Source organism: Balaenoptera borealis (genome assembly GCF_965194805.1).
Source record: "Balaenoptera borealis genome assembly, chromosome: 2".
NCBI lineage: Eukaryota > Metazoa > Chordata > Mammalia > Artiodactyla > Balaenopteridae > Balaenoptera > Balaenoptera borealis.
The window spans coordinates 134,577,844-134,593,303 of record NC_138867.1 but is presented as its reverse complement, the minus strand read 5'-3'; the positions used below and the strand labels follow the sequence as shown (position 1 = coordinate 134,593,303).

General features: G+C 39.0%; 1 protein-coding gene across 5 annotated transcripts in view; it reads left to right on the top strand.

Moving 5' to 3' along the window:
• The window catches only part of HAVCR1 (hepatitis A virus cellular receptor 1), a 46,916-nt gene that overhangs the window by 19,160 nt on the left and 12,296 nt on the right, over positions 1–15,460 (top strand). For 4 of the 5 annotated variants that reach the window (XM_082379126.1, XM_082379127.1, XM_082379128.1 and 1 more), the window contains exons 3-8: positions 1,138–1,470; positions 4,658–5,065; positions 7,996–8,094; positions 11,245–11,300; positions 14,313–14,427; positions 15,286–15,322. In XM_082379126.1, coding sequence (XP_082235252.1) covers positions 1,138–1,470; positions 4,658–5,065; positions 7,996–8,094; positions 11,245–11,300; positions 14,313–14,427; positions 15,286–15,322 — 1,048 coding nt within the window. Of the gene's footprint in view, positions 1–1,137; positions 1,471–4,657; positions 5,066–7,995; positions 8,095–11,244; positions 11,301–12,421; positions 14,447–15,285; positions 15,323–15,460 lie in introns of those variants that run through there. The other variant, XM_082379130.1, reaches the window with a different exon arrangement.

Here is a 15,460-nt window from a genome sequence, read left to right as displayed (position 1 = left end):
AAATTTTTATAATTAGCATGTATTACCTTTGTAGTCCAAAAATGACATTAAGCAAAATTAAATATTATCAGAATTCCAGTGAAAAATATAGACTCTTAATTTATGTAACAATGAGTGATTTATTCCCAGAGCATTTCCCAAACTCACAGCTCAGTCCTAACTATGATTAACTGTTGAATCTCAGATTTCTTTCAAGGACCACCCAGACTGCATTTGGCAATGCAGGGTTTTTTAAGCCACTGCCACAGGAGAGAGTTTTCCTGCCTATTTGTTTTTAAGAGGCAAAATTTAGTATTTGATCGAATATTCTCCAATTTTTTGGTTTCATCTGGGTAAGTGGACCTTACCACCTGCATTGCAGGGCTGTCATCAACTCACGAGAAAGGATCCCTGCTTAAATTTTTTGGATTGATCGTAAAGCATGATAAGCCTCAGTTCCTCCTGAAACTATTATAAACCCTTTTTTCTAAGAACTGATTTCTAAAGAGTTTACTAGGCTTCTGCCTTCTAGTCAATGATGCTTTAAGTAAAACATTAGCTCTGCTTTTTTTTTTTTTTAATAAGAGAGGGGTTGTGAGGTGACTTTATTTGCAATAGCAATTTTAAAAATTGCAATAAAAATTGAAAATCAAAACTTTAAATGCAATAGACTTTTTAAAACAGATTTCAACTGAGACAGTGATTGAATCTAGGGGAGAGGAAAAGCCACATGTATGTATTACCTATTAAATAAGCAGATACCTGTCAAACACAGGATGAAGTACACAGACACTCATGCATTACTGGAGTGTCATTTGTTTCAAACCTTTTGGAAAGAAACTTGGTCATATTCACCAAGAGACTGAATATATTTCTGCCCTTGATCCCGATACTTTCTTTCATGGAAATCTTTTCCTATTAGGAAATAATCCTGAATACAGAAAAACGTTTATATGATGTTTTATCTACAAATATATCTAGTAAATAGTAACGCTGCTAAAGAATATGTTAACATAGAAAAATGCTTATACTAAATTTTAAAACTCAAGATATAGTCAGATGATTACAAGCCAAATAAGCTATATAAAGAAAAAAAATGAGAATGAAATTAAAGTTAAAATATTGAGACCTCATGCTCAGGTTTCTCTTTATTTACAGATGGTGTAACGTCTTACCCACGAGTGACTGGAGTGGTGGGTCAGTCTGTCAGACTACCCTGCACCTATGGTGGAGAAGTCACAAGCATGTGCTGGGGCCGAGGGGCATGTCCTTTAACTCGCTGCGGAAGTGACATTATCTGGACTAATGGATACAGTGTCACCTTTCAGAAGGACAAACGTTATAAGCTAAACGGAAACATTGGTGGAGGGGATGTGTCTTTGACCATAGAGAATGCAGCCCAGGCTGACAGTGGCTTGTATTGTTGCCGCGTTGAGAAGAGAGGGTGGTTCAATGATATAAAAATCACCCTAGACTTGAGTATAAAGCCAGGTGAGCTTGTCTTCCTCCTTCCTTTGATCACTTCCTGTGGGTTCCCAGAGATAAGAGTTTTCTGTTTGATATTAACTTTCTCTTCCTTTAATAGGGAAAGAGGAGGTTCCTATAATCTTGTTTTCTAATAACTTTTGGGATAGAATAACTTCTATTTGTGTAGAATGAAGTGTTAAGACCCAACACAGTCAAAAATAAATAAAATAAAAAATAAATAAATTAAAAAAAAAAAAAAGACTAGCCTTGATTCAAGACCATAGTCTAGAGATCTTCCCAGTCAGCAAACTACCTCCTAAAGCAGTGCTTCAAAAATGCTAGTTGGTTCATGAAAAAGCATTCACTGTTCCACAGTGAAATATAGTGAACATTTTTATGGAGGTAAATTTATTCCACTTGAAGAACTGCCCTTTTCTCTGAGGTTATGTCTTAGAAGAATTCTTAAATGTCCTTTCTTAACATTTTAAGACTTATAGAGAATTCATACATATAAAATAGGTAATATAAGGTCCTGTCAGGTAGATGTATCATTTGGCTTTAAGAATCATCAATTCAGTCTTGTTGCATATACGTTGTATAAGCCTATATAGTTTCACCCCCTTCCTCTGTCCAGTCTTGGATTTTTTGAAGCATATTTCACACCATATCACTAAATTAACTGTTGAAAAAATAAAATGGCCTTATTGTAGTATGAAAACATTTGCATCTCAATAACGTTCACCTGTTGCTTTTAAGAATTTCATAAAATCCAAAAATCTGGGAAGTTTACATTTTTCCATCTTGATGTAGACATCCTAATTTTTCTTGCCATTTGATGAAAGGAGCAGGTTCTTCAGGAATTCCTGGTTTCTGGTGCTCTTTCCTAATGAATCTTCTCCCACTAAAGTCTTCTATTGACAACAGAATCCAATACCTGTGGCCTTCATAAGCTATGTCTCTTTTTTAATTTAAATGAACTTGATATTGCAATCTCCCAACTTTTGTACTTGGCTTGTGTCCTTTATAAAGGCAGGTAAAATAAGGTCAGTTCTGATGCAGCAAATAGCTGACTCTGGGGAACCTATATGTAGGAGGCAATTTAAGGAAGCCAAAAGAGGCTGGCGCTGTAGACATGTGACGAGGCAGCGTGTGGAGAAGAGATTATTTTTGGAGTTGTGAAATTATCTGATTGGTCTGGCTGAATATTTTTTAAAAAGGATAGAGAAAGAAATTAGTAGGGGACTTTGTTTTTGCTTGTTTTTGTTTTGTTTTAATTTATTTATTTTTGGCTGTGTTGGGTCTTCGTTGCTTCACACGGGCTTTCTCTAGTTGCAGAGAGCGGGGGCTGCTCTTCATTGCAGTGCGTGGGCTTCTCATTGTGGTGGCTTCTCTTGTTGTGGAGCACGGGCTCTAGGCACGCAGGCTTCAGTAGTTGTGGCTCGCGGGCTCAGTAGTTGTGGCTTGCAGGCTCTAGAGCACAGGCTCAGTAGTTGTGGCTCACCAGCTTAGTTGCTCCGCGGCATGTGGGATCTTCCCAGACCAGGGCTCGAACCCTTGTCCCCTGCATTGGCAGGCGGATTCTTAACCACTGCACCACCAGGGAAGTCCCAGTAGGGGAATTTTAGAGTGCTTAGAAATTCTTTAATAAATGAATATTTACAAAGCCACTGCTCTGTCCAGTGGGAAACGGGTCCATAACTGAGCCAAAGTGACTCTCTGCCTCCAATCCAATTATTTGCTTAAGTTTTCTTGCACGTTTCACAGAATCAGCTTACTTTTCAACCTTCTGTTAGGGCTTTTCCTCAGCAGCTCCTCTACCCTTAGTTTCCTAGATTCTTCCTCAGGAAATACTTACCACTGAGGAAGACACATTAGTTAAACAAGTCAATTAGGTTTCTTCCTTGTTATAGCCTTTGATCAGACTTTTTTGCTTGCTTCCTTTTTTCTCTAGATTTGATTTCAAACTGAAGGGAGGGGATTGGATTGCACTCTTCTTAAAAACCTCTGACTACACTGTTAGAGCAGGGTCAGCAAACTGTAGCCCTAGGACCAGATCAGATTATAAAACAGGCTCACCAACAGTTTTATAAATAAAGTTTTATTGGAACACAGCCACACCCATTAGTTTATATACTGTCTATGGCTGTGTTCACACTGACAGAGTTGAGCAATTACCACTGAGATCACAGAACCCCCAAAGCCTAAAACATTTACTAATGCCTTGTACATAATAGACACTCATAAATATTTGTTGAAAAAAATGTTTTTCTTCTTTAAGGCAAAAATCAGTTAGTTTCCAAATTAAATTGACTTCAATCCCTCACAAGAGTTTTCACACCAATTGCCTCCTGTTCAAGAGATTTGAGGTTCTAATTTATAGTTAGTAGAGTTGAAATTTAAGAATACTTCTTGTGGGCAAAAAAGATGCCTGGTGAGAAAAAAGTACACATTCTTGACTCAATCCTACAATTTCTGCTTTTGTGCCAGGCACTGTGTTTTGGGTTAATCCTAGTTGCAGTTCTTTCTCTGGGTAGCTCTGAGGACTTCAGTAAGTGGTTTGGAGTCCTATACCATTTCTGACTCTGGAAAGAGACAAAGTCATTACCTTTTGTTATTATCCCTTAGGAAGGAAGGAACCTTAAAAGGTCTAGTCCACCTTCAAACCAAATGCACAAGGCATCCGTGTTATCTAGCGTATGTTAATGGTGTGAATTAATCCACATTTAGGATGCAGGTTTGTTGGGAGGGTACCCTTAGGACTGACTGAACGGAATGCTATTTATTTGGTAAATATTCTGGTTCTTGGGAACTACTATTTAGGTCCTAGTCACACGCCACTGAGAGGACAAACACGGCTTCGGGCTCTAGACTTATTTCCCTACCTCACAGACGTTTATGAAGATACATAAATCTGATATGCGGGACTAGTTTTTTCAAAGGGCTTCGATAGAAATCCCAGGTGTCATTTTTTTAATCTCCAAACCTCCCCATATATACTCCTTTCAGTGCAGCTGTTTCCTTGTTGTGAACATGTTTTCACTCCCTCCTCAGTCACAGACTCTAGCTGACCAATGAGAACTCCGAGTTCATGGGAGATAAGTGCTCACTTCTGCCTGGGGACAGTCCCAGTGGTTGTGTTGGTGCACAGGCCCAGCACACGACTCTTGTTTCCTGCTGCTTGATGAATCCTTGCTTTCATGTTGATTTCTAGCTCCACCTACGACAACAATAATGACGACTACTACTCCAACAATGACCACCACTACTACTACTCTTCCAACTACCACCACTACTACTACTACCACTCCACCAACTACCACCACTACTACTCCACCACCGATGACGACCACTACTTCTCCACCACCAACGATGACCACTACTACTCCACCACCAACTACCACCACTACTACTACTCCACCAACAACGATCACCACTACTACTACTCTACCAACTACCACTACTACTACTCCACCAACAACTACCACTACTACTACTCCACCACCAATGATGACCACTACTGCTCTACCAACAACAATGACGGTCACCACTGCTCCAACGACAACGAGGGCCTCTACCTCTGCTCTTCCAGTGCCAGCACCCACAAAGAACCTCCAGCCAGGTAAACAGATGTGCTTCTGAGCCCAGAAGGCTTTAAAGGAGAGGATATAGACCACCCAGGGTGTTGTGTTAAGGCAGAAGTGCAGTCTGGGGTAAGGATTTGAACAGGCTACCAAACGTGGCTTCACAGAATCTGTGGACCTCCGTCCCATGTTATATTCACCTTTTGTATGTATAAGCATCTTCAGAGTGAGGGGACCCTCTAGCTTTTTATCAGATTCTCAAAGGAATTCATTAATGGCCAAAAAAAAAAAAAAAAAGAAATATAAAAGCCAGACCACTGACCTTGGACATCTAAGGAGGATGGTGGGGATTTGGCCCAGTTGAACACAGACTTATGAGGAAAAATAGGGAATGCCAGAACAGGGTCAGGTGAATGAGATTCTGTCCTTACAAGGAGCTCTGAATAGAGATCATTTAATCCATTCTGAAGTCTCACCCAACACTTGAGGATAAGATTTCAGTGAAGTTAATGTTTACTGTTTCCTGTGTCTAGAACCATGCTAACTGCTTTACAAGTATTAAGCCACTTCATTCTTATGACAATCCTATGCCTTGTAGGTGTGATTCAATCCTATTTTACATTTGTGAGGACTGAGGCACAGACTCTAAGTTCAGCGTTGACAGTCATACGAATAGAAAATGGTTGAGTCAAGATTGTCCCCTTTAATTTGAATGTTGGGCCTTTGCTGCCTTCTATTATGAACATAGAGCTTATGTTTGGATGAATTTGTCCTGATCTGACATTCTCACTGGAAAGGCCTTCATACAATTACCCTGTCTTTTCAGGGTGTTAGTGACTTACACAGTTTTGCTTCTAGCATCCTTTAATTTATTTATGTAGCAGAGTAATGCTATTTATACTGATGACAAAGTAAACATCAGATTTAAGGACTTATGGGATTTAGAGTGCACACGTTTGTTTTTTCAATTCTGGCTACATAGTTCATAGTTCAACTTTATGTTAGATTAAAGTTTAGGTTAATACAAGTGGAGAATAATTTGACTTAAAGCTGGGGAAATAGCTTGCCAGTCTGAGGACATGTTTAGGTTCAAACTTTCTATTTTTTGGATTAAAAATGTAACTTTTTAGTGGAGATTCTCAAAGCCTCCACAACCCTTTGACACTTTAAAGTGGCTCTGGATCCTGAGGAATAACACAAATGTCACAACCTTTTAGCCGAAAAAGTCTGATGGAACATATTGATTTCCCTTCACTGCCGTTGAACCATGTCTATATTCAACCAGGAGGGATCTGAAGGATTGGACTTTGAACTGAGTTTTAAAGAGATGTCTTTAGGTTAAAACTGGGATTTTAGAGCCATAAAACTTTGTAAGAAAAATAGTTTTGTTCCAGGCAGCAAACATACTAGAGCATCTGTTGACTTTCTCAATATTGATTTAGCTTCTAAATAGTTTGTGCCTGCGGAGGTGGATGGCTTAGTGCTCCTTGTTTGGCGAACATGTGTAAGTTATGGCCTTTGTTTAAAAAGCAGAGTTTCAGAAGGAAAGTGTTGGTTTATGTGACCTCCTGGGGGATAGTATTAGTTGAGTCTTATAGGCATCCTGATAGTTTCCTAAAGAGTTTGAGTTTAGAGTTGAACTTTACAGTGTAGAAAGGAGGTGAACACTGGAGCAGATCCAGGGCAGGGGAATTTATCTTTACATCCATTCCCTCTCTGTGCTCTGTGCCCCGTCCATGCTAGTTGCCTAAAATATTCATGCACTGGCTGGATGTAAAGTTGTAGGAGCAGAGGAGAAAAGAAAGATGACCACAGAGACCCAAACTAGGGGCTGAAGTTAAGCTCAAGAGGTCTTTTGCATGGATTTAAGTTGACTGAAGACGCTGATCATCTGACTTTCTGAATCGTCCTGTTCTTAGTTCCTATAGTTCCTAAAGAGAGCCACATCCTGTTACAGATTTGAGCATTAGAGGAAAGCAAAAATAAACAAACGAACCCCACCAAAAACAAAAGATAGCTCAAAACAAGAGAAGAGATGATGTTGAAATGTGAAGACCATGGTGGGGGAGTGGAAAGAGAAAGACCAGTGAGAGGCAACAAGGAAAGCCCAGGTTTGGGAACTCTTGTCCAGCCAGCACCACTAACTTGCTCTAATCTTCTGTGGTGCTCTAAGAGGAAGGGATGTAAAGATCTTATTAAGAGGCAAGTGGTCAACTCTGCAGGTAAAGTGAAATGTCTGATAGAAAATAAAGAAGAGATTTCAAGAAAGGAAAAGGAAACATAACCCTGAGAACTCTTGGTGAAGCTTTTTGGTGAGAAATGGAAGATGAATCAGATAACACAGGAAATCAGTCTTATAAAAAAAGTGACCAAAACACAACTGCAGAAGGAGCCAAGGTACCAGGAACATTGCTTTGAGGCTTATTACCAAGACTCAGACATCGGACAGTACTGTCACCTTAAAGGGACCTCAAGGAATTAAATATTCTCAGTATGTTTTCCCTGCTGGTCAGTGTGTGCATCTCCCTGGAAAGATGTGTGGATGGATAATTAGGAACTTGAATAAGGTGAGGAAATCCAGATTGGGGTTCTTGCGAAGCGGGGAGAGTGGATTAGTGCCCACCTCAAGGCCCTGCTCCACAAAAGTGAAACGTCATTGGTATGAATAAAAGTTTAATTGGGTGTCCTACATAAGATGCACTGTTGTAGGCTTTAGGGGGATCCTAGGAGTATAAAAAGTGAAATAATTCTGTCTATTGATAAGCTCTCCAGATCATTCTCTAGATCAGATTTATCCATGATAATGAAATACCTATATGGCAGTATAATGCCTGAAGGCCATCCTTGAATATTTTCTAAGAAAGAGTCAAAGGGTAATTCCTGATTTTAGCTTTGTTTTTTATTTTTCTTCGGGTTGGAAATTTTCCTCCACAAATTGAACACCATTCTTCCATTCTTGTCATTCCAGTAGCTTCTTTATCTTCTCCAACGCAGACAGCAGAAACCCAGCCTACCACACCGCAAGAAACAAATATAACCGGCTCACCATCGCACTCTTGCTCAACAGGTAACTTCCGTTTCTTTCCTGAACACCTGGGAGCTTTCAAATTTTGATGAACATTGGCATATTGTTAAGAACACATATTCTGGAATAAGACAGATCTGCCTTGAATGCCAACACTGGCTACTCCAGTCAGCTATGCGACTTGAACAAACGTCTTACCCTCTTTGAATCAGTTTTTATCCTTTGTAAAATGGATGGAATGTTACTGATTTTGTAGAATTCTTGCAAGGATTAAATGAGATAAAGATCTTGGGACACAGTTAAAAGGTAAGTGATAGATTTAGTGGCAATTATGACTATTACTTAGAATGTCCAGTAATACATACAACTGAGCGGCATAGACAGCTTATATGATTTGGGAACATCCACATGCATATCAGTATTTTTCTAAATTAAATGAACCAGCTTTGACTTTAAACTTAGTATTGGGCTTACTCCCTTGGGCCAGAGCCTTAAAACAATTAAATCCAAACTAAGCTGGTCCGGACCAAACTGGTCACCTGTGTTTACGCTTCCTCTAAGCCCCAGAGGCTATATAGAGCCAGAAGGCTCCCCTTCTGCCTTGTCAAGTTTTCCTTTCACATGGACACTTTGAGATGGGTTGAGGACACATGACACTGGCACCAAAGAGGCATGCCCCACTGAGATTCTGCTATGCCACCCCCCAAAAGTCTTCCCCACTCTCCCCAATTCGGGTAGGTCCATATTCTTTTGAGATGTAAGATTGACCTGTCTTTCCTGTGATGGAGAAAGGTGATGCTGAGTCCTGTCGTCTTTCCCAGCTACCTCTGTTACCGATGGTGGTACATTTGGGGAGTGCCACATGTGGAACCCCTTTGTAGTGCAGAGCTAGCTTATGTGTCCTTGTGCCTGGGATGCATCCGAACAAGGTCAAGCTTTGCAAGACTCCCCGTGCATAAGACTCATCGTGCTCAGGAGTTGCCAATCTGTAGTGGACCCCCAGTATGGCCTACCTTTTGCCAGTCATTCCTGGAAGCTGGTTAGTTTAAAATGGACCCAAAGTGAAACGCAGAGAGGGACCAGTTCACTTGGGATTAGCTAATGGTGACATTTGGTTTGGAAAGTGGACTCCTTAGTGTGAACTGTTTCCCGGCACAGAAACAAAGTGAAAGTAGATTAAAATACAAAGTAACAGCAGCAGGAACAGCTGCAATCCACACTTCTATGTGATGAGGAAGAAGAAAGTAGGAGTGGAGAATCGTTCTCTAAAATATGTCACTAAAACCTGATCAAGGCAGAGCTTTCCAGAATGGAACAGACGTTGGAGCAGCTGTGTCCCCATGACTTCTGTGACTGCTGCCATCTTGTCAGTGTCTGTGAGGCTCTCCAGCCAAATCCTCACAGTGCCCCAGTCAGAATTCCGTGGGTTAAAGCCTCACAAAGCAGAGAATGTTAATCTGGAAGGAAGTTTGGGCATCATATGGCCTGCTACCCACCTTTTGACAGACGGATGTGCCAGCAAACTGTCATATATTACCTCATTTAATTCTTTCAGGGCAGACCTTACTTACTGCCATTGCCAGACTGGGGAGGCTCCTTAGTTCTGCTTTGGGGATTGACAGCTTCCAATTCAACTGTCAGTTACTAGCTGCGTGCCCATGGGCAAGTTGTTGCATTCCTGATTGCATGTTTGTGAGGAAGGAAGGCCGTGATGTTTGGAAAGTCCATTGCACTGTGTTCCTTCCCCTATTGCTCCTTTCATTACAACATAATAGTAATAGCTGATATTTGTCTAATATGGTGTTTAGTGCATCTTCTAATGTGACAACATTATGAGACAGACAGGTGCTATCAATAGCTTGTAGTTCAAGGTTACCCCAGCTAGAAATATGAATATATACATATACATACATACATACATAAATGTATATGCAGAGGACCTGATCAAGGTCACATTGCCAAGGGACATTGTCAGCATTGAAGTCAAGTTTTATCTGACTCAAGTCCAGGCTGTTTTTATTTATTTATTTTTTTTCATGCTATTTTTGCAACATCACCCATTCTGTACCTGAAGGACTTACTTAAGGTTATAACACAAGTCATACACAGAGCCTAGACTGTAGATATTGTCTTTGGCTCTCTAAGAAGTAGTGTCGGAATGAATAAAATGTAGACACAGTAATGTAAAGTGTAAAAATTTGGGAGGATATAGTTAGTCCAGTTTCATTGCCACTGGACAGTGACATTTTTATAGCTTTGTCAGTAGTTAGGGAATCCGTAAGACCTGCAGTATTTTCACTGGATGGGAATGCAATGTGTGTGGTGGTTATGAGCTGAGGCTATTGTCCTTTACTAGAGTTGGAAACTTTAACCATTTCAGATCTGTTTCCTCAACTATAAAATGGGGTTTAAAAAATTGGTATAAGGATGTAAAGTGCTCAGTAAAAAGAGAAACCCGTATTTGACCTATAGTTGCTTAGGAGGGCCAACAGTATATGTTCTGTATGACAAAAGAGATATTTCAAACACTATTAAAATTTGTATATTCAAAACTTTAAGGCATGATATCCTTTTATATTGGGGTTTTAGGTAGTATAAGATACTTTGGCCTTGGGGCTGATGTAACGTATTTTCTAAAGCACTTCTGCAACAATGTCTAGGCACTGTGGCATATAATGTAGGAGTTGGATGCCACCTATTTCAGATATCTTAGTACATTTCACACACATTTTAAATGTAAAACCAATGTAACAACTATTTTGAACGGGGCGGTTCTGCTCTTTGGATGTGCAGTGGCCTCTGAGCACTCATTGGCAGCTTCTTAGCTGTCATGAAAATATTGATTACATAACTTTAAGTGGCAATTTTTAACCTAGTTCTGATAATGGGCCACTATGACTCCTCTAAAATTGTAGGTAAACTTTCTGTGTACATACATTTTTTTCCATAGAGAGAAAAAAAAGGGTTCATTTTGGAAGGGTCCATGACAAAATGGTTTAAGAAGCACAACCTTACAGGTTAAATTAATAAATGTTAGTAACTTGGTATAACTCTTGCAAGCCTACAGCATTTAGCCATATGATTATTCAACTTTTCATTCATTACCAGAAGGCAATGTGAATATATTTGGTGTTTGCGGTGAAAATTCAATACTTTTTGTCTTTCTAATTCATTTTCCTTCTTGTTGAGCAGATGGGTACGGCACTGTGACCCAGTCTCCAGATGCCCTTTGGCATAACAATCAAACTGTAAGCATATTCCTTCCTACTTTATTAGCCAGATTCACTTGTATGTCTCCCTGGAAGCAAGTTACATTTAGAGATTATTATTGTAAGACTAGTCCACACATTTCAAATAAAGGAAGAAAAGAATTTGACTCTTAAATAGGGATGCTTTAATTAACTTAAAAAGTTTATATAGATGCACTAGTTGTCAGAAATACCTGAAGAGTGATATTTTACTCTCTCTACACACACACACACACACACACACACACACTACAGACTTTCTCCTGCCCAGAAAATTAGAAAAAAAGAGTGAATTAATTCAAGGATCTCGTGTTAACGTTACATACCAAGGATGACTTCAATGATCATTAGAGCAATAACGTGCTTTGAATTGATGTGGTGGAATGGGGGCCATCCCCACTGAAAGTATTACATTGATGAAAGTGTGCTTGCTTAAACCTAGGCCCCCTAATATCCTTTTCCAACCCAATTGTCCTCCTATGTAGAAATTTTGAGGCCACTTCTGAGTCTTTCTATACATAAACCTCCCCATATGATGACTTATTAAGGTCCTAACGTCTTGAAAAACTTTGTGATTCTGTAGGATGTTGTCATACTTTTTCCACAGTTAGCCTGAGAAAAATCTAAGGGGCTTTATTCTTATGATGTTCATCAAAACCTCATCTTTCTAAGTTAGAAGAATTTATCAATAGGTCCTTTACTTTTGGCTCCCTTGGGTGAACCAGCTTTCCTTTTACTATGTGCAAATAATTCTTAGAAGCAACAAACCTAAAGAGCTTCAGGTATGAGAGTCACCCTGATCACAATTGGTGAGAAGTTGAAGCACGGCCGTTGTAAGAGAATTTCAAGCTCAGGCAAAGTGGAGTTATTTAGTGTGAGGTCAAATGGCCTTATGTTGCATACCTTAGTGACAATGAGAGCACCACTGCATAGGAATGATATTGAAGATTTTAACAACTCTTATGGTATGGGCACTGATTGATCCGATGGATATGTGCTGAATCTGTATATGCCTGTTAAATAGCAGAACTGCCACAATGTAAATGACTGTTATATTGTTATAGCTGGATTAAGAAAAAAGAAACAAACATTCTGAATGATGAGATTGTCCTTTACCTCAGTTACCGGCAGGGCAGGTATGTTTAGCAGCAAGTGGAAGCAATACAGAAGCAAGTGCACAACAGGCAAAATCGTGGGCTTTTTGTGTCTTGACTCTGAAGATGTCAAGGTGTCTCCCAGCTATCCTGAAACCAAGCAGCATATATTTCGACCCAGTAAATCAACTTCCTGAACTCCATATTAGGGAGAGAATTGAACCAATACGTGAAGATGTATAAGAAAAGATGTTCATTGCTGCTATTTATACTCATGAAAATGTTATAAACAACCTAAATGTTCAATAATAAGGGATTAATTACTTAGTCAATTAAGCATGCCCGCTTATTGCCATTAAGCATGTTGTCACTGCAGTGCATTTACTGACATGAGAAGACAGTGTTGATTGTTAAATGAAAAAACTAACTTTTAAAATAGTGTAGGGACTTCCCTGGAGGTCCAGTGGTTAATAAGACTCTGCGCTTCCAATGAAGCGGGTGCTGGTTCGATCCCTGGTTGGGGAGCTAAGATCCCAAATGCCGTGCAGCACGACCAAAAAATGTGTGTATGTATGTGTGTGTGTATAGTGTATATACTGTAGTATATATTGAATATAGTAACTGCTCTGTTAAGAAAAACACTAGGATAAAATTCTAGAAGAGTACGTAATGAAAAATGGTAATAGTGGCTGTTTCTGGATGTTGGGATTATGGTTGATTTTTGTTTTCCTTTCTTTATGCTTAGCTGCACATTCTAAAACGAAACTGCAGTTTTCATGTAACATAATATTTTTAAAAAGGAAGCAAAGCCTGCTTCCTGTAATTCCATGTTCCATGTAACCACTTTATCCTCCACAAGTAAGATAATTACACAACTCTTCCCTACCAAGACACTGGCTGTTCCCCCTTTAAGCAAGGACAGCTCATATGCTAAGTCACCATCCTTTGTGTTCCTCATCGTGTTGATCAGGAAGTACCTAAATTATCTTTCCCAAGAACCCTATTTAATCTGCATTTGACAGACAGAGAAACAGCGGTTCAGAGAGGATAAATAACATGTCTAGGATCACACAGCAACTAAGTAAAAGAGCTGGAATTCTGACTCCAGAGATTAAACTCTTATGCAGGAAGAGACTTGAGACTTAATCTTTTTCTCTGATCTTCACTTCCTTTCTGTTAAAATACCTACCCCATGGGGCCTCTTTAGGATTAGAGTTAAGTTATGTAAAAGGGCTGAACATGAGGCATGGCGTGTTTCGGTTTTATTCCGGGAAGTGATGATCCCTTATGAACCATACTAGGAGATTTAAATAAAGTTGTATTTCTTTCCAACTGTGCAGCATTTTAATTGTTAAGCAGGGCCATGTATATGAGCATCTACTTTCAAGTCCATTTATAAAGACATAGATGGAATCTTGAATTCTAGTTAAAAAAAAAATAGTTTTGTAATCAAGGGCCAATTTTAATAATTGAACACATTCACATAGCTTGAGATAACACCACCACGTCAACTTATATAGGAACAAAAATTGTTGTTTTCTTTTTTAATATCATAGGATTATTTATGAAAATAGCTTATTAATTTTTTAAAATAGGTATAATTTACATATAATAAAGCACACTCATTTGAAGTGTACAGTTGGAGTTTTGACAAATGTATACACCTCTGTAAATACCACCGCAAGCAAGAGATAAAACATTTCCACCATCCCCAAATACATTTTGAATTCTAAATTGTCTTAGAATTTCACCACATGGTTATAACTTTAAATCATTTGGTCTTACCCCCTCATGATCCGGAACTAGCCAAAGGCCAATAAAGATAAATGTGTCTGTGTACATTATTTTCAGAAATGTTTTCTACCCATAATTCTAAGAAGATTTTTTTTTTTTTTTTGATCTGCTGATGTTTTCTTAGCCTGTGACGCTGGCACAAGATCCATGGATGAGCACCAATAAGGGAGTCTACATTGGAATCTGTGTTACTGCCTTGGTATTATTGCTCATGTTTTTGGTTTTCACGATTAGCAAAAGTAAGTCACCTCAGGACTGTGCCTGTGGGAGTTTTCTTGAGCCAAACTGCCTGTAGCCCTACACACCACATGATTTGAATTTCACATAGCTTCCTTGGTTTTTACCTTGTTCTTTTTTAATTTTTTCTTTATCTTAAAATTATTGTCCCATAGATAGAAACATGATATTTAAATTCTCCATAGGAGAAATTAAATATGGAGAAATAAGCGTTGGTTGGGTAGAGTTGGGGTTTGGAAGGCAGCAAGCCATTGTAATATATAAGATGTATTCACTCCTCCTTTCCCCCTTCCCTCAAGAACCAAGTTTTGTCCCTATAAGGGCTGAAATTCTTGAGGGTGTTACAACACCCACTTAACAGAAGAAACAAATGGGACATTGAGAGGGATACCTGATTTCAGGGCTAAGAGTAGAACAAAGGGGTTCACAAGGCAGCCATCCAGGGCCTCCTGGTCTCCTTCCACCAGTTGTGCGTGTGTATAAAACCTGTCACCTATGGAACAAACACAATCCTCCATTTTTTTTACAGTGAAATATAATTGCATTAAAGTAAGTTGGGACATGTGGGTGAATACACTAAACTATTAGTAAACATGAGATACTATACACTAAGGGGCTTATTTGGCTCTTACAGATTCAAAAAAAGTTACCTGCAGTTATCAGGCGAGGGTCCAGATTGGTTTTTTTCCCCTTCTTTTTAAAAATATTTTCTTGTAAATTAATTTTTTCAGCTTCTGAGGTCTGTACAGATTTTGTTCATATCAAAGTAATAACAGTAATAATATACTTGTTTGGAAAAAAAATCTCATGAACTCTTTGTCTTACATGTTTAATTTTCTCTCACTTCTTCCCCGATTTAGGATATTTTTGCCTGGGTAACAAGGTGGAGCTACTACGGTAAGGTTGAAAGAGTTTGTGTCAACGCCTTTTGATATTCTTACTCTGGTAAAAATAAGGATAATTTTTCTCTCCCTCTCTTTTCCTTCTGAACTCTCCATTTTATACTCTGGATCCTGAAAAATCTAGTATATAGGG